At 38.6% G+C, this 24,947-nt stretch overlaps 1 protein-coding gene, 1 non-coding gene and 1 pseudogene across 4 annotated transcripts in view; 2 read left to right on the top strand and 1 right to left on the bottom strand.

The window, feature by feature from the left end:
* Positions 1-2,666: 2,666 nt before the first annotated feature.
* LOC112808225 (U6 spliceosomal RNA) lies at positions 2,667-2,773 on the bottom strand. The gene has a single exon (XR_003204307.1). It is a non-coding gene; the product is annotated as a U6 spliceosomal RNA (small nuclear RNA).
* An 8,080-nt stretch (positions 2,774-10,853) lies between these two features.
* DUSP19 (dual specificity phosphatase 19) overlaps positions 10,854-24,947 on the top strand; it is a 29,847-nt gene continuing 15,753 nt past the window's right edge. For all 3 annotated transcript variants that reach the window (XM_073881604.1, XM_025849015.2, XM_073881599.1), the window contains exons 1-2: positions 10,854-11,254; positions 16,868-16,914. In XM_073881604.1, the coding sequence (XP_073737705.1) occupies positions 11,029-11,254; positions 16,868-16,914 (273 nt within the window). In that variant the 5' untranslated portion in view covers positions 10,854-11,028. The remainder of the gene's footprint in view (positions 11,255-16,867; positions 16,915-24,947) is intronic.
* LOC112836245 (translationally-controlled tumor protein-like) lies at positions 22,412-23,808 on the top strand (annotated as a pseudogene).

Genomic DNA, 24,947 nt, shown 5'->3' with positions numbered 1-24,947 from the left:
AATGAAGGGGGGAAAATCGGAGGGGGAGACGAACCGTGAGAGACTATGGACTCTGAGAAACAAACTGAGGGTTCTAGAGGGGAGGGGGTGGGGGGATGGGTTAGCCTGGTGATGGGTATTAAAGAGGGCACATTCTGCATGGAGCACTGGGTGTTATACGCAAACAATGAATCATGGAACATTACATCAAAAACTAATGATGTAATGTATGGCGATTAACATAACATAATAAAATAAAATAAAATTTTATTTTATTTATTTATTTATTTATTTTTTAGATTTTTTATTTTATTTATTTGACAGAGAGAGACACAGTGAGAGAGGGAACACAAGCAGGGGGCAGTGAGAGGGAGAAGCAGGCTTCCCACCGAGCAGGGAGCCCAATGCGGGGCTCAATCCCAGGACCCCGGGATTATGACCTGACCCGAAGGCAGACGCTTTACAGCTGAGCCACCCAGGTGCCCCATAAAATAAAATTTTAAAAAATTAAAAAAAAAACATTGTGACAGTAGTCTGAATCAAGCTTAAAGACTAATAACATGCTTAACTTGTAAAACAAATAATGAGGACAATACTTCTTAGATGTCACGCCTCTTTAAAGTAGAAATGCAAAAATAAGGAAGTATGATGGGGTGCCTGGCTGGCTCAGTCAGTAGAGCATGTGATTCTTGATCTTGGGGTCATGAGTTCAAGCCCCACCTTGGACATAGAGCTTACTTAAAAAAATAAATCAAATATATTTTAAAAAATAAGAAAGTAAAAAAAACCCAGAGTATATTATTAACAAGTTATTGAGTTGTTTTTTCCAAAGCATTATGTAATATTAATACTAGTATATTATTAATATTAATAATAATTAGTTATTAATAATAATAGTAATAATATTATGGCATAGTTTTCTGGCTAGTCTTTCCCTCCCTGCTTCTCTTTCTTTTTTTCATTTGTTTCCTTTTCTTCTTTTGCTTTTGCTTTTTCTTCAATAAATAAAAAAATTTTTTAAAGATTTTATTTATTTATTTGACAGAGAGAGAGACAGTGAGAGAGGGAATACAAGCAGGGGGAGTGGGAAAGGGAGAAGCAGGCTTCCCCCTGAGCAGGGAGCCCGATGCAGGGCTTGATCCCAGGACCCCGGGATCATGACCTGAGCCAAAGGCACATGCTTAACAACTGAGCCACCCAGGCACCCCTCAATAAATAAAATTTTTAAGATGCTTAAATTCCCAGACACGGGCCAATTTCAGGAGGTCACAAAGATATATATATATATATATATATATTTTTTTTTTTTTTTTTCAGAGAGAGAGAGAGAAAAAACAGGGGAGGGGCAAAGGGAGAGGGAGAGACAGAATCTTAAGCAGGCTCCACACCCATTGTGGAGCCTGACATGCGGCTCAATCTCATGACCCTGAGATCATGACCTGAGCCAAAATCAAGGCTTAGACACTTAACTGACTAAGTCACCCAGGCTGCCCACAAAGGTATGTGTTCTCATAAAAGTTAACTTTTTATTTATTTTACTTATTTGTTTACTTTTCAGTAATGGATATTTTCAATTTTTCAAACAGGAGAAAGGATAGTAAAATTTACCCCCCTCCCAAGTAGCCATCACGCAGCTTCAGTACTCAATAACATACAGCTAATTCTGTTTGATTTATAAACCTCCTTCCTCCATCATTTTAAATAAATTCCATTAGCCAATAAGAAAACTTTTTTCTCCATAATTTGATTTTTTTTATACTTTTCTTAGAAACTTCAAAGGTTTCTTTGTGAATAGGGTACAATATGAGGTCCTAAATTCAGTAGTGTAAGAATGACTAGAACTAGAATAATAAGGCTTCCTTGAACATTCAAACATTGAATACATGATGATTTAGCCACATTTAGCTTTGAAGCACTGTAGGGCTCTTTCTTATGTAAAATGAAATATTTTCTTATGCAGCATAGTTAAATTTCTTAGACTAATTAGTGCAAATGTATTTAAAAGCATATTTTAATGAAGCCATGAAACTTTATTTGTCCTATAGAAACACAAGAAATATACATTAAGTAAACAAAACCAAAATATGTTTTTGCTCTTTTCCCCCAAGACAGCAATTTTAACATATTTGATTAGTAGACAAGTACTCTATTCTTGCTAAGAGTACACAAAAGTTGTATAGTGCAACTATAGAACAGCACATCATCTTTTGCAGTCTTTCCATAAAAAATAGTCGTGTAAAGTTTCTCATTATTTGCTGCTTTTTTCAAACTGAGGCATCTTGTAGTTTTAGAGCTGGGGTATATTCTTCCTTTGAAAAATTAACAAAATCCAAAACTGAGATCAGCAAAAAAATCTAATATAACCTTTATTCCCTGACTTTCACTTCATTATTCTTGCAGTCTGCTTCCTAGAATTTTAGCATGGGAAGAGTTGTGAAATTTGCAATTTTTTCCTAAATTCATTGATCCAATATGCCTTACTTTCTTCATGCTAAATACTTATTTATCAATGTATGTAAATCTAAATCTTTAAAATCTGAAGTTTTTCAATCTTGGTCTTTTAAATCTAAACATCAGGAAGTAAAAGACTTAGCTATCATCAAATGAGTGACCTCTCAGCAGAAAAAAATCCTTTCACCCTACATAGTCTCATCCCAAATTAATTGAGTTTTAAATAACCATTTTTTATAAATATGAAATGCTTCACAAATGTGCATGTCATCCTTGCACGGGGACCATGCTAATCTTCTCTGTATCATTCCAATTTTAGTGTATGTGCTGCCACCATGAGCACTTAAATAACCAATTTTTGAAAAGAATGAGTGCTTTCTTCTATATGCTTAGCTCTAGTGGTTCTAGCTTTTACTATTCATCCTCATAGGATATTTTTAGAGATATTTCCAGGTAAGTATATAGTTCTTTAGGAGTATTTCCAGAGAAACAAAAGTTACTAAGAACTCCTGACTCAATTGAGAAGATTGAAGATAAAAATAGAAGAAATTTCATATTGCACTGGACCAAGTGGTCATCCAGCTGAATGTTGACACTAAGACACGTTTTTTAGATTTTTAATTTTAATTCTGGTATAGTTAGCATAGAGTGTCATATTAGCTTCAGGCATACAACATAGTGATTCAAGAATTCTATGCATTACTCAGTGCTCATCATGATAAATGTACTCTTTAATCCCCATTACCTATTCCACCCATGACACAGAGACACATTTTGAAGGAAAGCACTATGGCTTTCTAATTCATCCATCTAAAATCCAGAAATATAGATGGTTCCCTTAGTGTATTAGATCAGTTGATGTATTATCCAAACATTTTCTAAACTTCTTGACCATTATTCTGTTGTTTGCTTATTCCAGTACTTTAGACAACATATTCAGTTAACATTACTATCCACCATGGTTTGGTTTTTTTTTTAAGATTTTATTTATTTGACACAGAGAGAGAGCACAAGCAGGGGGAGCAGCAGGCAGAGGGAGAGGGAGAAGCAGGCTCCCCGCTGAGCAGAGAACCTGATGTGGGGCTCGATCCTAGGACCCTGGAATCATGATCTGAACCTAAGGCAGATGCTTAACTGACTGAGCCACCCAGGTGCCCCCACCATGTGTGGGTTGGGTTGACATAAAATTACTTTTTATAAACTTCAGGATATACTCCCTAGTATTTTTTAATATCCTAGGCTTTAATTAATTTAGTTAACATTATCCATATTATTCCTAATTTTTTAAATAATTTATTCACAGTTCTCTTCTCCATTTCTATCATTTTAAATAAAAATATAATGTTATATTAATATATATAATATATATAATACATATATACATAATAGGTATAATTATAGGGGCATCTGAGTGGCTCAGTCAGTTAGGCATCGACTCCTGATTTCAGCTCAGGTCATGATCTCGGGGTCCTGGGATCAAGCTCTGCATCAGGCTCCCTGCTCAGTGCAGAGTCTGCTTGAGATTCTCTCTCTCCCTCTCCCCTCCCCCTGCTTGCGCTCTCTCTCTCTAAAATAAATAAATAAAAAATTTTAAAAATATGTATAATTATATATAATGTAATTATGGATCTCCAATGTATACATATTTTATATATAATGTAATTAAATAAGTTTAAAGGAAGATAAATTCATGACAGAAAGTGGAGAGGTTAACATTACTTGAGGATGACACCATGGAAGGGGAATTTTCTGTCATTGACAATCTAGTACTTTCAAGCATGACCTACATCTGCCTTTGCTTCTAGTCCATCAAATCCCTTCAACCCCTCTAATTTGACATCTGTCCCTACCACCCTGATGACGCCATTCCATGAAAAATCACCAGCTGATCTCATTTTATCATGCCAAATTTTCTTTTGTTGGTTCTCTGTACCTTGGCCTTTCTGTAACTTTTTATACCGTTGGACAACTTTTTGTTTTCAACTCTGTTTAACCTTTGATTACACAGCCCATATTTTCTACTGGCTTTCGTAACTTCTCCTTATCTGGTTTCTTTTTATGTTTCAGTTGCTTTTCAGGCCTCCAAAATTTGTTCCCTGGGCATTGTCCTTGACTGAGCTTTCTCTAAACTGGATCTGGATCTTTTGAGAAATTCATGTTTTCTCACTGAACCATCACTTCTATGTGAATGGCCTCAGTGAAACTCGGATGTCCTGGCTTTACTCACTCATTTATCCATCTGTGAAAATTTATTGAAGGTTTACAAAATGGCAGGTATTAAATAAATAAATTGGGTTCCTCAACACTTGATAAAACTGTAACTCATAACCCTTATAAGACTAGTATCCAAGTTTCCCTAGCTTTAAACTTTCATAGCATGTTTGATGAACCTCTTTGTTTAATCTCTATATTCATTCTTTCAATATCTTTCACTTATTTTTAAAAGTGCCTTTTAAGTCATCAGTTCTTATGGGAACAGTTCTTATTATCAACATAATCCCAGTTATCGTGTCCCTATACGTGGATTATTGCTTTAGTTTTCTAATCGGTCCTCTGATAATTTTCTTCAGCCTGTATAATAAAATATTTCTTATCATGTCACTTCTATTGCTCATAAACACTATAAGCCCAAACATTTCCAACTGGCTTTTGAAACTTACATAACCTAAACTTACCATACTGTGTAAATTTTATTCCCAACATGCATCCTTCTTTAAAGCTAGGAAGTTTCTCCACAACATGAATTATTATTTTTTACTTCTATATTTTTGCAAATACTGTTTTTCCTATTCTGTGATTCATTTTTTCTCAGTTGATTACTCTCCTCAAAAATGGAATTCTAGGGGTGCCTGGGTGGCTCAGTCGTTGGGCGTCTGCCTTCGGCTCAGGTCATGATCCCGGGGCCCTGGGATCGAGCCCCGCATCGGGCTCCCTGCTCGGCGGGAGGCCTGCTTCTCCCTCTCCCACTCCCCCTGCTTGTGTTCCCTCTCTCGCTGTGTCTCTCTCTGTCAAATAAATAAATAAAATCTTTAAAAAAAAAAAACCCATAATTATAAAAAAAAAAATGGAATTCTAACCTCTTGGAAACCAAGATCTATTTGTATTTGTTGAATTTTATCAACTCTAAAATGCACATTTTTTTCATACTATTAACTTCCTCAAAGTCAAGAAGCATCTTATAATAAAGTTGACATCTTAAACATTATAAAAGTTTAACTGGCAGATTTTATTCTCTCCTGGTGGTACACAAAATAACAGTGTGTATTCATTAGTATCTTAAATTGCAATCAAATTCCAATTTTTTTTTTTTTTTTTTACTTTTACAGCCCTTGAAGAAGTATTAGGCTCATTGCAGATATGCCATAAGGGCTTGTTCGTTGATTTGTTTCCTAGTAATACGGTTTTGAACCACAAAAGTGGCTGCAATAAAGATAACCCACATTCCTAGCATGTTACTGATTTCAAAAATTAAAACAAAAACCATTTGTTTTTTGAGGGGAGATAAAAAAGATGAAAAAGAATTAGACAAGTATGTGAAGCCTACTTTTAAAAAAATGTATATTACAAAGAAATTGATGAATCACAGACCTGTACCCGTGAAACAAATAATACATTATGTTAATTAATTGCATTTAAATTAAAAAAGAAGTTATTAAAATAGTGACCGATTATTTCCATATAATGTAGGCAGAGTTCAAGTACTGAAAAGACTTTTACAAAAGTGTACAGAAATGTGATAGTCTATATTTCTGTCTATGTCGTCAACAAATACAAATGTACAAAAATAAATTTAAGATGATAGAAAAAAATGTATATTACAAAGACCTGAACTCTAAATTTCTAAATTATATTCTAAACTCTCTTCCTCCGGGCTTTGAAAAGATTTCACTTGTTTTGGGCCATGTGAGATCCTCAACTATTGTATTATCATTATAGCCATGCATATATAAACAAAAGATGTTATGTAATCAAAATGCTCCAGTAACAAATTCATATAATAGGCATTGTATCCATAAAGAAAATTTGCATTCAAACTTGTTTTAATTGAACTGATTTTTTAAAAATATCTTTAAAAAGCTTGCAAAGGGAAAAGTGCTATAATCATGAGAGAAGTTTGGTGTTTCTCTGTATTTATTTCAGCTTACGTCTGCACATTCTCAGTGAAGTGCAGAATTGAGGCAATTAACTCAAGCCCTACATTGTAATGCAAAGTAGCTTTTTTATTATTTATCAATGTTTTTACCCATGTAAGTCATATCTGAATTAAGATTACATATTCCCACAATGATTTTATTATGTAATATGCCCAAATGTGTTATGTAGCGGGATGAAAGTGGGCACTGGGATCCAACAGACCTGAGATTGAATACTAGATGCTTAGCAGTTCTTTGCATTTTAATTACTTTATCTAAAAGCGGGATTTTTGTGAGGACTGAAGATAATACTTGGAAAATACCTAGTACAGCGCTTGGCATAAATACTCTAAATCTGTTAGAAGGGGGAAATTATACAGGGGGCATGGGAACATATTCCAGGGTGTATTCACTTCACACTTTCCCTTTTGCCCCTTAGCCCCTGGAAGGATGTGACCCCTCTTTCAGGAAAATTCCTTACCAATCTTGTCCCAACAAATGCAATGCTTCCTCCCTGGATGAAATGCTGCCTTCTCCCTCTGGCCTGGGTCTCATAACATTTTGCCTCTTCTATGTCGTCTGCCAGCACTCCAGTCCCGAAAGAGTGGAGTTTCTCCCAATCCCTCTGCATCCAGGCTAGCTATGTGAGCTCTTAAGTGTGAGTTTTGCCCTTAAAGGACTTTTTGGAAAACCATATGGTGAAGTAGAACAAGCATTAGCTATTGAGTGAAGAGACCTGGGATCACAAGCGATGTGCCATTAGAAAGATCAGTTTATTTCTCTGGACGTTGGTTGTTGTTCTGTAAAATGACCTGTTGAGTTGGGTAGAGTCCGTGAATAGTATCAGTGTTTGGGTGTCCAGTGCTACTGCAGGCATGTTAGTATTACAGTATAATCAGCAGGGACCAGAGCTATCAATGCGTAACCAAAAATTCTACCCATCCTCTACAGAGTGATGTGGTGCAAAGAGCATGGGCTTTGGAGTAAGATGGACCTGTATTCATCCTTGTTATTAGAATCTTACAAACAAACTGAAACTCTGTGACCAAAGGCTAGGTAGGTCCTTAAGTTCCAAAGTAAATGTAATTTTCTTTAAAAATGTGGTAGATATTATCTACCTCATTGGGTTGTCATGAGGATTGAATCAGATATTATTCATATAGTGCTGGGACATAGCATCTGTTCCTGCTGAGGAGGCCTTTAAATCCAGTAATAGTGCTCAGTCTTCATCTTAATCAACGCTATCAGCAACGTGTGACAGTTGATCACACTGTCCTCCTTGAAACACTTTCTTCATTTGTACTCTCTGACTTCTCCCTCCCTTTTCCCTCCTATCTTTTGGATCTCTCCTTCTTAGTCTCCTTTGCTGGATCCTCCTCATCTTCTTTGCCCCCAAATGAAGGCATACACCAGGCTTCTCTATCAGTTTTCACTGCTAGATCATCATATTTAGTCTCACGGCTTTAAAAGGCATCTTTAAGCTGATTACTCCAAAACTTACACTTCTGCAGGGATCCTTTCTATGAAGTCCAGATTCTTATGTGCAGCTGTGCACTGGACATATCTATTTGGTTGATTAATAGGCATATTAAATTTAACATGTCCCAAACTGAACTTTTCATCTCCACATCACCTCTTTCTTGGTAAATGGCAAATCTTCTCATTAGTTTCTTAGGCCAAAAATCCTTGCAATTATCCTAATCTCCTCCATATTAATCTGCTAATAAACCCTCTTGGCTTGGTTCTCATATATATCTAGGATCTGACTCCCTGTTACCTGTCCTTCTGCTGCCATTCTAGCCCAAGCAACTGTCTTCTCCCATGTGGACCATTGCAGTAGCCCCCTAACAAATCTCCCTGCCTCCATTTTAGCCCTCTCCTCACAGCAGCCAGAAACATCCTTCTGCAGCATAAGCATAATTTCATGTCACTTGTCACCGACTGGGTTTCCCTGGAAGCAGACTGAGGTAGGGTTCTGGCATGCAGGACTTTTTTAAGGATTGTCCTTGGTATCGACATTTGTGGAAGTGAAAGGAAGGATCAGGATTGGGCAGAGAAGTCAAGAGGTTATGCATGTCCAATGACAGGCTTGGCCAACTACATGTTGGACTTCAGAGCTACAGTGTCCTTCAGAGTTGTTTCAAATTGAGCGAAGATGGCCAGGCTTTTATGCTTCCTCACCAATCAGTCATCGATGTGGTCTATCCTGTGAAAGGCACAACCGAAGGCAAGGCAGCCCTCTGCTGTCCAGGCAGTTGCTAAAGGGACTGTCGAAGGGTATTCACTGAAGGAGCATCCAGGCAGCACAACACAGGATTCACCACTTCTCTACCTGTTTCTCTCCGGTGGCTCCCTCTCACTCGGAATAAAACCCAAATCTTTATCATTTTTCTGTCGACCTCATCTCTTACCTCTCTTCCCTTCACTTACCCCCAAGAGCCACATTAGCCTCCCGTTAAGTTTCTTGACTATCTCCATTTCTTTCCTCCCACCAGTACACTTTTGTTTCAGCACTTGCTATTTCCTCCATCTGCAAAGCTCTTCTCCCAGATGGCTGGGAGGGTCTTGGCTCTTGAACTTTATTCAAATCTCTGCTCAAATTTCACTTTATCGGAGGGGCCCTCTCTCACCGACACATAGCAAATAGTGCATTGCTCTTTCACTCTGTTCCCTTATTTCACTTAATTTTTCATTTTAGCACTTAAATCAGGACCTAACGTTGTATGTTTATTTATTGTCTGTACATCTGCTCCCTCCACTTGGATACAAGCTCCATGAAAGAGGGGACTTTTATTTTTTACTCAGTGCTCTATCACCAGTGACTGTGACAGTGCCTGGCACATAGCAAATACTCAATAAATATTTGTTAGCTATAATTTTGGGGGAGTGGGGCACTATATCAAAGAAAATAAGAGCTAAGGCATTGGCCTAAAACAAATCTAGGTTTTATTTGTAGTTATAAATTTAGAGGCTGTGAAGTGTAAGATCTGTTATTTGCTCTCTCTGCATCTGAGTTTGCTCAGTTGTAAAATGTAGATGATTATAATACTATATTCATAATAGACTTGTGGTGAAATCAAATGGGATAATGTGTGTAAAGCATCATTAAGCACCTGATGGATAGCCCTGAGAATCTACAGACTGCTTGCAAGCACAGTTCCCAGCAAGTAGGAAGTGCTCAATAGTTGATAGTTTTTATCGTTGAATTATAAACATATGGAATAATGTGTGGTTAGAATTGATTTGTGATTGTTTAAATGGTGTGAATCATTTCCTCAGTTTTTCATTTTAGAGTACTTTGTAGATAGCCTGGGCTTATATCTCACTGTTCAACAGAGAAAAATTTGGTTTATTTTAATTCTACATCAGAAAACTTCAAAACAACAAAAACTTTGATAATGTAGTGTTGGAGAAGCTTTCCTTAAGTACAACTTCCTCACTTTATACATGTGTAAATGAACATTGTGTGTAAGACCATTTAAAAGTGGGGTGAGGAATATTTCTATTTAATCTTGTGATTTCTTTTGCAAAACAAACCATTCTTCTGTAAGCAGAATCATCATTCCGTAACTGATCTGTCTTACAAATTTGCGTATCCGTTTTTCTGAAACTGTGTATGGAAGACTTGAAGAAATGCCTTATAAAGAGCGTATATTCACTGCATAAAGGACTCTAGTGATGGCGAAAACAGGAAAAAAATTAGAAAACATGTTCCAAGCTCGTCTCAACCGCATACAGGAACTTAAAAGTATTTTTGTGGCTTTATCTCACAATTCACACAACAGTATTTATGCAGCAAACGCCCCTTTTGGCAGTGATAGCATAAAATGTACAAAACATAAGCTTAAAGTTATTTTTGACATCGATAGCACCGCTGTGTTAGTCTTAAAACAGGCGTACAAGAAACGCTCTGCGCAGTAGGACGGTTTGCACGACGACCTCGCCTTCTCGCTAAAAGCAGCAGCCGTACCTCCTTCAACCCGTTGTTTATGGTCTCTACAACAAGTGACACCAATCCAACATAGTCAGAAAATCACTGCATTTATATAAAGAGCGAGGGAATATCCCAGTCGTCTCTTTAATAGAAGACTCAATTAAGTCTTCTATTTTCCCATTTTGCATGAATAATAAAGCTAGGTTTAAACAGCAAAAGTAAACTCTTAGCAGATTCCTTGAGCCAGAGGAAATTAACGCAGCTTTTCAGCGGACCGGAAGAAGAAACAGCATCCAATCGGGGCTCGTTTCTCAATGGCCAATCAAACTTCGCCTTCCTTGGTGGTGCTGGGGAAACGGACCTGGAAGTCTTTGTCTCCGGTGTGTGGCTGCTATCACCTGGAGGGGATTGGACCCCTGAGGCTCTATTTTTTTTTTTTTTTTAATCTGAGGGCTAAGGGACGGGCAGTTCCGGCCTTTTCCAGTCTTGGCTAGAGTTGATTGTACTTTGTTCTTAGCCACTGCTCATGTAATGCACTCCCTTAACCAGGAAATTAAAGCGTTCTCCCGGAATAATCTCAGGAAGCAATGCACCAGGGTGACAACGCTAACTGGAAAGAAAATTATAGAAACATGGAAAGATGCCAGAATTCATGTCGTGGAAGAAGTAGAGCCGAGCAGTGGGGGTAGTTGTGGTTATGTGCAGGACCTTAGCTTGGACCTGCATGTTGGTGTTATTAAGCCATGGTTGCTCCTGGGTGAGTACATCGATTTGGCACTAACTCATTGATTCCTTTTAGCCATATTTCTCGTTTTTTCCCGAATATGTATTCTGTTCTATCAGCTATCCTGCTGAAAAGCTGAAATGTTTCCTTTTTTAGATTTGGAACTTCCATTATCTGGCCCCCAATATATCCGTAAGAAGCATAGATTCCAGTAGCACATGGCACCTGGTATTTGGATTTTAGAACAACTTTCATCCTTTTTTTTTTTTTTTACTTCTCCGGAGGATAGCATGTTAATGTTGTATTTTCTTGGATTATAAATGGATATAGCCTTAAAAATCATCCAATTAGAAAGAATGCTTTTATTAGGTAAAACTGTAAGTAGCTTACTACTTAAGGTTAAGGTTATAGAAAAGTTAGTACTTGAAATAGCCAAGTGCTTGTTTGCCTCCTCTGCTGTTACAAATCATGGAATGCATGCCTCTTATAGCCACATCTAAGTGCCTGTTTTTGGAGTGTTAAGGAGAAATTGTGTTTTCATTTTATAGTTATGAATTTGATAGTTTTATGATTTCTTGTATTAGGGAGAATATTGTTTCCCTATATAAAGCGTGGTCCGCAAATAGTAAATGAAGAAGAGTATGAAAAGTAACAAACTTGTTAGCTTGGCAAGAATATGGTATGGCATTCTTTAAAAAAAATTAGTATGTTCAAGTAGATTTGAATTATTTTACATTTGTGAATAGAGAAATTAAGACTTGGAAAGATTAATGATTTGCCAATATTTATGCAGCCAAGCCATTCTTGAGTAGAAAGAACACGGAACTGGGAGTCAGAAATAGCCAGGTCCTGTTGTGAAGTACACATAGCAGCATCTCCTTTTTAAAAAACTCTCTTATCAACTCCATTTCACAGATGGGAACTGGATTTAACAATAGTTAAGTAATTTGCCCAAGGTAATAGTAAATAACAGAGCTGGGCATCAAGGTCAAGTCTGATCCACTCCCGCTCTGCATTATCATTTAGGCTGCTTCAGGGAGTCCAGGTTTTCAGTCCTGCTCTACCTTACTAGATGAACTAGCATAAGTCATTTGTTCTCTCTGGTCCTCCAAGAAACCATCTGTAAAACTAAAGTAAAGGTATCTATTTCTCTCATAGGGTTATCCTGAGGTTGTGAAAATTTTTGAAACAAATTAATTGCAGTTACATATGAGTTATTATTGTATTATGTATTACATGTATTGCTACATGAGCTGTCTTTCACTTCAAATAAATATCTCCAACTAGTTCCTGAAGCCCAGTGCAAAATCAAGGGACCATTTAGCTAGTCTGAAAGGTTGACCCAGGACTTGCGCACCATTTCTAGGAAAGAAAATATGCTCAGGCACATTTTTTCACTTATTTGGCTTCCTTGTAGTAATAATGGTTTAAAATTCTATGGTAGAATTTTATTTTTTTAAAGATTTTATTTATTTATTTGAGAGAGAATGAAAGAGAGAGAGCACATGAGAGGGGGGAGGGTCAGAGGGAGAAGCAGACTCCCTGCTGAGCAGGGAGCCCGATGTGGGACTCGATCCCAGGACTCCAGGATCATGACCTGAGCGGAAGGCAGTCGCTTAACCAACTGAGCCACCCAGGTGCCCTCTATGGTAGAATTTTAAAATATCATTTCACTCTCATGAACTTTGCTTGTGATTTTTTTTTTTTATCTAGACTTATCCAAAGTGAGCTGTTCAAGGTAGTATTCTCAGATTGGCATTGGAACCCTTCCCAGAATCCTGGGAGAGTTCTGGGAGAGACTTCTGAAACTAGACCTTATATGGTCTCCTCTCTGGACCAGGAAATGGGATATTTTTATCAGGTACAACCTCCTTTCCTGTGAGAGGTAGATGGACCTTTTTCTGCCTAGTTACAAGTGCCTTATTTCCGAGGGACCCATGGATGATTACATCTTAAGTTCTTCCACATGAATGATGCAGGGGTTCTTTCTGACCAGACTGAGTTTCTTTCTGGAGATGGGGGGATTGTTTCTAGGTTGCTTCAAAGAGCTTTCTTCATCTCTTCAAAGCAACACAACTCCCACCTAGCACTATTAAAATTAGTATTTGTTTTTGGTAGGGAATAAAGAAAATGAAGCTGTAAAACTGTAATCTTTTTCGGTTAGCTCATACATTCAAACCAGCTTCTGCATTTCAAAAATCTTACATAGGCCCTTGAACTATCTAACAGGTTGATAAAAAGATCTTAGCATTTTTGTCCTAGGCTTTGAAAATTACATTTTTACAGCAAAATCACTAGGACTTTTCTTAAAACCAACTTTGTAAAAGTAGAAAATTCCATTTCTCTTGGGTAGTTGAAAGGTACATGTGTTATTTGTTTATATATATATAAACTTTTTTAATATATATGTAAACTTTATATATATATATATATTTTGTTAAGAAGTCCCAAATGGTGACATTTGAGATCTTCTCTTCAATTCTAAGTGAAAATCTTGGGATCTTTTACAGGGATATGGAGATGGGAGGTGATAATACATTAAATTTGTATAGCTCTTTATTTTGTGCAGTTCTTCCACAAATATTGTTACCTCATCGTCATAGTAATTTATGCTCCTGTTTTTATTTATTTATGAATGTTCACTCCTACCAATTTTCTCAAATAAAACATTTCTCTTTCAAATATCATTTATTTCCCATTTCAGTAATGCTTTTGGTTTTTGTGATGATGAAAATAGTGATTTATAAATTAAGACATACTACATCAGAATTTATACAATAATTAGTATTTGCATAAAAAGAATCTTTTAAACAGGATTCTGGAGATCTTATGTAGCTATTTTTTATGATACATATATTATGATGGCAAAATACTGAAAATACCTCATCTTTATATTTCCATAATAATCCTTGGCCAAATAATGAGTATTAGTGGCTTGTAAGTATTGATGTAAAAATAACTGTAAATTGTTATTCTTAGCCCTCTTTGTTTAACTGTTTCCCTATTCATCAACTTTTTAATCATTTTCAAAACTATTCATACAGTAAAGTTGACTTGGTATTTAGTTCTATGAGTTTTAACACAACTATGATTCATGTAGCCCCTGTTAAAATTATAAAATTCTTAAAACTGATATTTGTTTTTAAATCTCAATTAAGATAGTTTATAAAAGGATAACATTCTACTTTTTCAAAATAAAAGTTTAAATAATACATTGTTGGGGTGCCTGGGTGGCTCAGTCAGTTAAGGTCGGCCTTCCGCTCAGGACCAGTCACAGAACCAAGTTCCACATAGGGCTCCCTGCTCTGTGGGGAGCCTGCTTCTCCCTTTCCCTCTGCTGTTCCCCCTGCTTGTGCTTGTGCATGCATGCTGTCTCTCTCTCTTGTCAAATAAATAAATAAAATCTTTAAAAAAAAATCATTTTTAAAAATAACACATTGTCATGATATACAATATACAGTGTTACTTTTAGTAATGTGTCTTTCCAATAAACGTTTAACACAGGACTGTAACACAAAGCAGCCACTTAAAATTGGAGAAAAGCTGATGATTATATCTAGAATTTAGAGAGAATTAACTTGAACTGTAATACTACCAAGTATTAAATGAAACATACAAGCCAATTACCTGAAATCCATTTATGCTGACTAAAATTATTTCCCCACCTATTAACACTCATAATTTTCTTATTTGAAAAGGCAGAGCATACAAGTTAACATTTTATTTGGTCTAAAGGATACTAAATTTATTTCAATAGAGTTCATATTCTGGAAGTGACTTTCAAAATGTACCAGCCAATTCTGAAATATAATCAACCTGTTGTGTTTGGTGTGTGTGTGTGTGTTTAATGGAAATGATCGAAGTATCCAGCCTTGATAAATATAATAATGGCAATCTAGGGTTAAAAGAAAGAATTTCATTCATGCATGTTTCTTTTCTTTTCTTTTTTTTTTTTTTTTTTTGCTATTTTAAGACCTAAGTAGAGTAGAATTAATTATTATTTATTTAAAAAATGATTTGCATTTAATTTATTTGAAGCCATTTCCCCCCTGGAGATGGTTAGAACTTCCTGCAGAAAACTGAGAAATTACTTTTTAATTATGAAGTATTTCAAAGGTATAGATGATTACAGACAATAATATGACAGACATCTACATATCCACCATCCAGCTTTTAACAGATAATAATATTTTGATAGGCTAACTTTTAGGAATAAAGTTAAATGTAGGCTCAGTAAGGAATCTGTAAGTTTCAGATTACTAGGCGAATATTGACCAACCAGTGTACCTGCTGGCTTTTCAGCTACCTAAAATCACGTAATAGAAGCTGGCAGATCCCCTAGATAGGTGAGGTAAGAAAAACATCGTGCATGGAAATGGATCCTAATTTAGGAAAGTAAAATACTTGAGATCTTTAAATAATAAATGCCCTATTTTTTCAATTGTTTAACTCACTTTATTTTAAATGGTTATCTCCTGTTTGGACTTGCATATTAGCTAGAGTCATTTTCCAAGTTTGGTGGATCTGGAGAGCCAACTTTGACAGGAAGAAACGTTAAAAGGGGATAGCCCTGTTGGTACACGGAACGTGGATAGAATTCATAGACCAACAGTGTTTGCTCTAAGCTATTGGGTATTCCCAAACCAAATGGCACTGAGTTATTTTGTGGGTGGTTTTTTTAATACCCTTATTTAAGTTACAAAAAAAAATAGATATTTATTGTAAAAAATACAAATGAACATTAAAAAAAAAGCTACCTGTAATCCCACTGTAAACATTTTGTTCTATATACTTCCTGTCCATTTTTAGGCATATACATATTTTTGTTTTTATAAAAATGGACGATGGTATTTTGTAACCTAATGGTATCATTGCCTAATATATTGAGAATATATTTCCCTGCCATAAATATTCTTCTGCATTCTCATTGTTTTGTTTAAGTAAACTCTACCCCCAATGTGGGGCTCAAAGCCATGACTCTGAGATCGAGTCACATCCTCTACCCACTGAGCCAGCCAGGTACCTCTGCATTCTCATTTTAATGGGTGTATATATTTCACTACATAAATGTATCATTTTATTTAACCCAACCCCTATGGTTAGGCTTTTGGTTGTTTTTATTTGTTTTGGGTTTTTTTGTATTATAAACAGTACTACAGTGAACATCCTGATAGCTAATCTTTGCAACACCCAGGAGTTTTAAGACAAATTGCTGGAAGTGGGATTTCAGAGGACAAGATATATACACAAGATGATTTTTTTTTTTTAAAGATTTTATTTATTTGAGAGTGAGAACACAAGAGAGAAAGAGCATGAGCTGGGGGTGGGGGACAAAGGAAGAGGGAGAGGGAGAAGCAGATTCCCTACTGAGTAGGGAGCCTGATGATGTGGGGTTCTATCCTAGGACCCCAGGATCATGACCTGAGCTGAAGGCAGACACTTAACCAACTGAGCCATATGGGCCCCCCACAAGATGAACATTTTTTAATGAATATTTCTAAATTGTCTTTTAGAAGGTTGGATTGAGGTCCTTCCAAGTTGTATTTTTTAAATAAACAAATAACTAATAGAATTGCTACAAAAATTAGATTAAAACATTAGGATGATTACTTTTATGTTCAAGGTGATATGATTTATTTCTTATAGGGTCACAAGATGCTGCTCACGATCTGGATACTCTGAAAAAGTACAAGGTAAAAAAATGCTTCAGGTCTGGCACCATGTATAGGAAGTATTTCAATTGTTACATTTATTTAGAAACTATTAGTCCATTTCAGAGTTTGTTCAGTTTTTTTAGATTTATTTATTTATTTTTAGAGAGACAGAGCACAGGGAGGGGCAGAGGAGAGGGGGAGAGAAACTTTAGCAGACTCCTCACTGAGCTGGGATCCTGATGTGGGGCTTGATCTCAAGACTCAGATCATGACCTGAGCTGAAACCAAAGACTCGGACACGTAATCAACTGCACCACCCGGGGGCCCCCATTTCAGAGTTTAATTGGTAACATTTTTGGCTCTTGTTTTAATAAAGTTGCAAAAATTATTGTACCTAATTAAAATATGTGGCTTTGTAATCCATCTTTCCAATTTTATTTTATTTTATTTATTTATTTTTTAAAATATTTTATTTATCCATTTGAGAGAGAGAATGAGATAGAGGGAGCATAAGAGGGGGGAGGGTCAGAGGGAGAAGCAGACTCCCCGCTCAGCAGGGAGCCCGATGTGGGACTCGATTCTGGGACTCCAGGATCATGACCTGAGCCGAAGGCAGTCGCTCAACCAGCTGAGCCACCCAGGCACCCTGTTTCCCTTCATGTATGACTTTGAAGCATGTTTTCTTGCCTCTGCTTATGTAGTTCCTTTGTGTGGGAAAGACTTTCCTCTTCTTTTCTTGTCCAAGACCTACCCATGCCTGAGTCCCAACTCACATACTACTTCCCCAATGCCATCTTCTTCCACCCTCAACTGGTGTGATTTATTATTTATTTCAGTGTTTACTAAAAAAATTTCAGCCATCTGTTTTGTCAAGCAGTACTTCAGCATCATGGAATTGCTATGGTTTGTGGAATGCAAGAGGGTTTTATTCACATGAAGCTTATGATCTGAGGGGCAGAGAGGGGAGAAAGACAAATAAGCAGCTTCAGTACAGTGTATTATGTGCTTTGATGGGCAAATGCAGGTGCTATTGGAGAGCATATGAATGAGATGATGCCCTTGACGCATGTGTGTTTGTTTGGGTTGGGTTGGGGATTATAAGGTCAGGGAAATCTTCCTGGAGGAAATGATACTGAAGTTTGCTCGGAATGGGATGGGGAGGGAGCAGACAGAAAAGTGTTCACATAGGAGAAATGGTTTGTGTGGAGGCCCAGAAGAGAAAGGCCAGTGCTTTCAGAGACAGAAAAAAAAAAAGGTCAGTAACCCAGGACTTAGAGAGTGAGAAAGAAGGATACCAAGAAGCAAGGCCAGAGATGTAAGCAAGAGTAAAATCACAAAAGTCCATGTAAGCCAGAATAAAAGCTTTTGGACTTTATCCAGAAGTCTTTGAAAGTCTTTACCCAGGGGAGTAACAGGATCAAATTTGCAGTTTGAAAGGTTGCTTGTTGGAGGCAGTGTGGAAAATAAATTGGAGTGTTGCATAAACTAGCGTGGGGAGACTAGTTAGGAGGCAGTTGCAGTCACTGTTAAAACTGCCTGACAGTAAGAGATAATGGCCTGGAATTGCATAAGGTTAAGAGAATTACTGTATTTCCTAATAGGATCCGTCTTAGATTAATATTTTAACATAAGTAGCACAAGTTTCAAAGTCTTGCTTACACTAATAAGTTAATATTTCTTAAGGAAAAAATGAAAAATAGAAAAACTGATAAATTCGTTCATTGGCAAGTGTTTCATTATCTGTTCCCTCTTAGGATACACCAGTTCAAATTCGCTTTCATCCTGGTGATGTGAATCAAGCAGCTGTTTAAAAGATCCCTCTGTCTCTGTACATGTGACACTGTTAGATGCCTAATAGAACAAAGGTAAACTGAGCAGCTGAGTAGAGGGTTTATTGAAAAATTTAGTGATTTGCCAAAACTAGATTATTGATTTAAATGCATGGCACATTTCAAAGGGATATAATTTTTTTTAAACTTTTTAAAATTTTTATTAAAAAGTGAAAACAGTACTAAAAAAAAAGTTGACGTGAAGTGATACACACATACAGAGGGATGCTGTCACTGTTCCGGGTGTTCTCACAAAAGTCACCTCCAGTCTTCTTTGTTGTCAGGACTCTTGTGTTCATCCTTTCCCTTCATCTGCGGGAGATCCTGTGTCCCATTCTTTCCACTGAGCCTTGCAGCTTTCAGGACCCTCGTGTGTGTGTCTCACCTGGCCAGCCCGGAAATACAACCTAAAAGCAGTTCGCTTGGTGCTCCCGGCCTCAGAACAGCTTGTAGGATTCCGATTACAGGACTTTCAGTCTATTCTTCACCACAGAACACACCTGCCTCTAGGAGTCAGTGCATCAAGTTGGGGAAAATGGGCGCCTTCTGCCTTCCTAGTCTGCCCATTGGCCTCTCTGTCCCTTGGTCTCCTGCCTCCCACACATACTTGTCCTTACCCCCCCACCTGGATGGCACAGTCTTTCTTTCTTTTTTCTTCCTTTTTTTTTTTTTAAGATTTTTATTTATTTATTGAGAGAGAGAGAATGGTAGAGAGCATAAGAGGGAAGAAGGTCAGAGGGAGAAACAGACTCCCTGCCGAGCAGGGAGCCCAATGCGGGACTTGATCCAGTGACTCTAGGATCATGACCTGAGCCGAAGTCAGTTGCTCAACCAACTGAGCCACCCAGGCACCCTTTTTTTTTTTTAAAGATTTTATTTATTTATTTATTTGATAGAGAGATAGCGAGAACAGGAACACAAGCAGGGGGTGTGGGAGAGGGAGAAGCAGGCTTCCTGCCAAGCAGGGAGCCCGATGTGGGACTCGATCCCAGGACTCTGGGATCATGACCTGAGCCGAAGGCAGACGCTTAACGACTGAGCCACCCAGGCGCCCTGGCACAGTCTTTCTCATTCTTCATCATACTGATCAGGTCAAACAAGTGTCTCAAGCTTCCTGTGAGAGCATGTGAAATGCTTTCTTTCTAAGGTGACTCTTGCCACTATTTGATCTTAAGGACCACGTGATACTTTCATTCAAGTTGTCAACTCTCCTTATAAGAGGTCCTGTTACTTTTCCCCAGGGCAGAATATATTAGGCCTGCTTTTTGAGGCAGATGCTACTCATTTGATGGTGTCATCTGCAAATGCTTAGGTTTCAACTTCCATCGGAGGGACAGATATTCTTATTATTAAATAAATTGACGTCAGAAGTACAAATTTCTTGTCAAAGAAGTCTGAAAGAGTAGATAGTGTAACTAAAAGAACAACTGGTACCTAAAGCACAAGAAGGTTGTTGAAATAACAATAGACTAGAATTTGTAGTGCATGGGGTCTCAAGCCAATTCAACCTTAAAAGCTCTGTCCCTGGCTCTCCTTCTCCCTCCTCCACCCCCTCTGAGGGCCAGAAGGCAGCCAGCATCCGCAAGCCAGGCATCAAGCCCTCACCAGGAACCAGGTCAGCCAGCATCACGATTTCGGATTCCCAGCCTCCGAAACTATGAGAGATAAATGTTTGTTGTTTAAGCCACGTAGTCTATGATATTTCGTTTTAGCTCCCTAAGACACCCAAAGCCCTACAGTTACTACCAGGTTAGAACCAGGTTAGAAATGACAAAAACGTCTGAAGAAATTGCCCCCAGGGCAGCCTACTAAATGCCAACAGTCCCAGATCTTGGGTGCTGCTACTCTGAGGGCAGAATTAGAAATTAATTTATGTCAGTACCAGCCCTACTCCCAAAAACGTAGCAAATGACCTAGATGGTCTAATTCAGAGGATGGGCACTCCAAAGGCCACCTTATGCAATAGTATCTCCCTGGCCCGGGAGCCAGAAAGCTGGGCGCTTGCCAAGCCACCATTCACAAGTCCATTCTTCTGGAATCAGCACTACTCTCTTCTGGAGGCTCTCTTTCAAACTGCAAGTTTCACTGAGCTGGGAGGCAGAAGCTCATTGCTCCAAGCTGGTCCACCAGATGCAGCTGCCAAGCAAGAGAGAGCCCCAGAGGCCTGGAAAAAGAAAGGGTGGGGACTGGCGGGAGGGAACTGGGGGGAGGGAGGGAGGCAGATGAGGGGCCACCACTGCCTTTTCCGTGTGCTGGCATGATTCCACCATAGAGAATTCTGCTCCTGTCTTGAGTCGGGGTGCTAAAGCTATTATTTATAGCTTACAGCCTCCCAAATCAGGCAGCACTACATGCATGGGAAGGTAACCAGAAGAAGCAGGGAGCACATCACAGTGGGGACATTGCTACAGCAGATGGTGGCCATGGGAGCTGTGATGGCAGCTTGTTAGAGGAGATTCTGTTCTGCTTTAATAGCATCTGATTCCAAGCGAGGCTGAGCCTCCAGATCTGCTGACACTGCTGCTCCTGGATCCAAGTCGGTCAATGGCTCGGCATCTGGACCCCTCAGCCTTCGGGCAGGCTGCACTGAGCTCAGGCAGAAAATGGAATTTCCTCTTCCTGCCTCATTAAAGGAACCATCCGAGTTCACTTCTCCAACAGGAGCAATTTGGGCTGAATTGAGTCTTGAGAAGTGATGAGCCGAGGCATCAAATTCCATGAGCCTTCCTATGTCTCAGTAAGAAATGCACTGGAATTAGAAAGAAATCGCTGCAACTGTCCTCCCTCCATGGGGCGTATGCAACTCCATCTGCTGCATCACGTGCTGAGAGCTACGGATGACAGTCATTTCTAAGAAACCACAAAAATAAATTTCTTTCCAGGCCATACTTTGCATTTTTACCTCCATTGAGCATATCACTGGGCACCAGGCAGAGAATACTATGGGTAACAAAATCTCATTGGCTTTAGATAGATCTACATTTGGGAAGTGGGCCATTCTGGAGGTTTCCTCTGGAATGTCCAGATGATGGAGGTGCCACATCTCTCTTAATCCCCTCCTTTGTTTCTCCTGTGTGGACTCCGCTTTCCTTTCAGCTTCTTCAGCTCCATTCTCGGGCATGAGATTTGTTGTTCCAGCATGGACTCTCCAGCCGTAGAACTGTCACCAGTAGTTGCTTTTCTGGGTGAATAGGCAAACTTATTGGTTGAGAGACCTCAGGGTAGGAGGAAATGAGCTGCGGTGGCCAGGGGAGAACTTGGGTGCACTCCAGGAGTGACTTGGTGGCGCGTTCCCCTGAGGGTGGAGGCCAGCCTGCTGGGTGAGTAGGGAGTCTGAAGTAACCGCTTCGCCTCCCGGGCCCTTTCAGACTTTGCTGAATCTCACCGCAAAACAAGGAGGTTTTGCAGATCTAATGTAATTTGGAAAAACCAACTTTCAGCCCCTGCATGTTTCTCCTCCCAAAGGTCCAGGTGCACCTGCTCTCTCATGCACCCCGGTCATTCCAGGCCGTCCTCTGTCTCAGGGCCATAAAGTGCTATAATTAATAGAAATTCTCTTGTGGAGGACCATTTCAGAACTTTCAGTAGGAATTTCATTTTAATGTTTAGGTACAATAATAGTAGTTGCTTTATTAATAAGGTATCCAAGTGCCTGGTGTGTGCCCTATAAAGCCCTATGGAAGATAGAAAACTGACTCTGACATAAAATGTTCCAAGGTACTTACTGCTGCATTGTTCATAATAGCAAATCATTGAAAACAGCTCACGTGTTCATCGATAGGGAACTGTTTAAACAACAGTACGCTCACACCATAGAATACTGTATAGCTATACAAAAGAACACCAAGAAAAGGGTCTGTAAATATATGAAAAAAATCTCCAGGACATATTTAAGTGAGAGGGGAACCCAAGGTGTTGTCTTTGTGTAAGAAAGGGAATAAATTATTTGCCTAAAGATGTTCTAAAAGTGCGTGATGACGTAAGGGGTTGTTTGTGCCCTTTGTATGAAGTTGGGGAGCGGCTGAGTTGGCCTTTTCTGCCCTCCTCCCCACCCCCCACCCCGCCTTCAGCTTTGAGCACTTAATAGAAAGTGCAGCTCTGGCTGCACCGCGCTTGGTCAGAGCTCCCAGCTCCTGCTAAGATAGTGCCTTAGCATGATCATCCACCAGGACCTCAGCCATAGTCAGTAGGACAGACAGAGGGTAACATTGATGACTCACTCTTTGGTGGAAACGCGTCCTCCGAAGGCCCGGGGGGCGAAGGTCCCGAGAGTACGGTAATCACTGGTTTTGATACTGTCATGAACCATCAGTTGCAGGAAACCAGCTTCACAAAAGAAGCCTACAAGGAGTACATCAAAGATTACATGAAATCAAAGGCAAACTTGAAGAACAGAGGCCAGAAAGAGTAAAACCTTTTATGACAGGGGCTGCAGAGCAAATCAATCACATCCTTGCTAATTTGAAAAACTGCCAGTTCTTTATTGGTGAAAACATGAATCCACATGGTGCGGTTGCTCTGCTGGACTCCCGTGAGGATGGTGTGAACCCATATATGATTTTCTTTAAGGACGGTTTAGAAATGGAGAAATGTTAACGAATTCAGCCATGACTTTGGATGCATCAGCTGTTGCCATTAACGGGCTGCTCCTCTTCACCCACATGACACCAGGACTTAGCCAGATGGGACTGATGGCCTCTTGAGCTCTTCATTTGATTTGACCCTGATTTATTTGGAGCAGGGGCATTGTTTTTAAGAAAAAGAAAAACATGTCATATAGGTTGTCTAAAAATAAAATGCGTTTAAACTCATTTGAGAGAATGCCTCTTAGTTTAACACACATTTAAATCCATCCTGTGTAGTGTCCTGGAGAAGCTAGAGCCTGGTAGTAGACTACTGCTAGAAAGCATAAGACTGCCTGCAGATAACTTCTACAGTAAAAAACTACTTCTGGGACTGGAATATAAAAAACAAGAATCAAAAGTCTTCATTCTGAGTTCAAGTAAAGGGAAAGACCATGCTCATAGCTGGGCCAACGTTGGAAGTGGATTCCTTACACATTTCATCACCCACAAACAGAAGTAGTTAACTCTGGAGGAAATTACCAAAAGAATAAAAGACTAATAACAGTTAAAAAAAAAAAAAAGATGTTCTAAAGAATATACAGGAAACCAACAAAGGTGGTTACCATTATTGTGGGAGATAATGGAGTAGATAGGGACATGGTAAGAGCAAGATTTCTTAATGTTTCTATTTTGTAATGTTCTGATTTTTGAACCAGTTTCTTTTTTTTTTTAAGATTTTTATTTATTTAACAGAGACACAGTGAGACAGGGAACACAAGCAGGGGGAATGGGAGAGGGAGAAACAGACTTCCCACTGAGCAGGGAGCCCAATGTGGGGCTCAAACCCAGGACCCTGGGACCTGGGACCATGACCTGAGCCGAAGGCAGATGCTTAACGACTGAGCCTCCCAAGTGCCCCGGAACCAGTTTCAAAATATAAAAGTTTATTAAAATTGGAAATAATAATGCCTAAATGTGAGGATAAAGTGACATAACTTATATGCCTACCACATACCAAGTTCTCAATAAGGGGCTATTATTATCCATATTACAAAGGGCTTCCCAAGGGCAATCATTGTTAGGACCTCTGTAACTACATTTTGGAAGTATGCCTAATTACTAGAAAGGGTTTTAGACTGGATGTCCATCATCACCACCACCTGTGACTCAGTACAATTCTTTTTAATCAGGACCAATCAATACCCATATAAACTGCATTTCCCAACAGCTAAACTCCCCAGGCACTGGTAATCCACAATATTTGTAAAGCACTTTTACCTTTCAACAGGTTTTCCCAAGATTCTGGTTTTCTCCATAATCCTGTGAAGATCTATAGATCTATACATCTATATATGAAAGACCTCATTTCTGTTCTTTTGGGAATGTAGAATACAGTTGTAAAGACAAGGCGAACACATCAATAACGTAAAACATTGGAAGATGTTATATTATTAAGGGCAGAATCGTAATATAACATTGGAAGATGTTCTATAATTAAGGGCAGAATCATAATATAATCCTGGTCAGAAGTACACTGACAGTGAGTGACTTGACATAGATAAGACTTTACTGGGGAAAACAGGACATTTCAGACTTTATCTTCTAAAAATGTTCTTACCTTTCTAGTTTCTCCCATCTCCTCTCTATTTAAGTCTTTCATGAGTAGACAGTTGAGGTG

This window comes from Callorhinus ursinus, unplaced genomic scaffold (assembly GCF_003265705.2).
Source record: "Callorhinus ursinus isolate GAN/ISIS: 27379988/994484 unplaced genomic scaffold, GSC_fseal_2.0 scaffold2, whole genome shotgun sequence".
Lineage (NCBI taxonomy): Eukaryota > Metazoa > Chordata > Mammalia > Carnivora > Otariidae > Callorhinus > Callorhinus ursinus.
The sequence above is the reverse complement of the archived record's forward strand: the minus strand, read 5'-3'. Positions and strand labels throughout refer to the sequence as shown.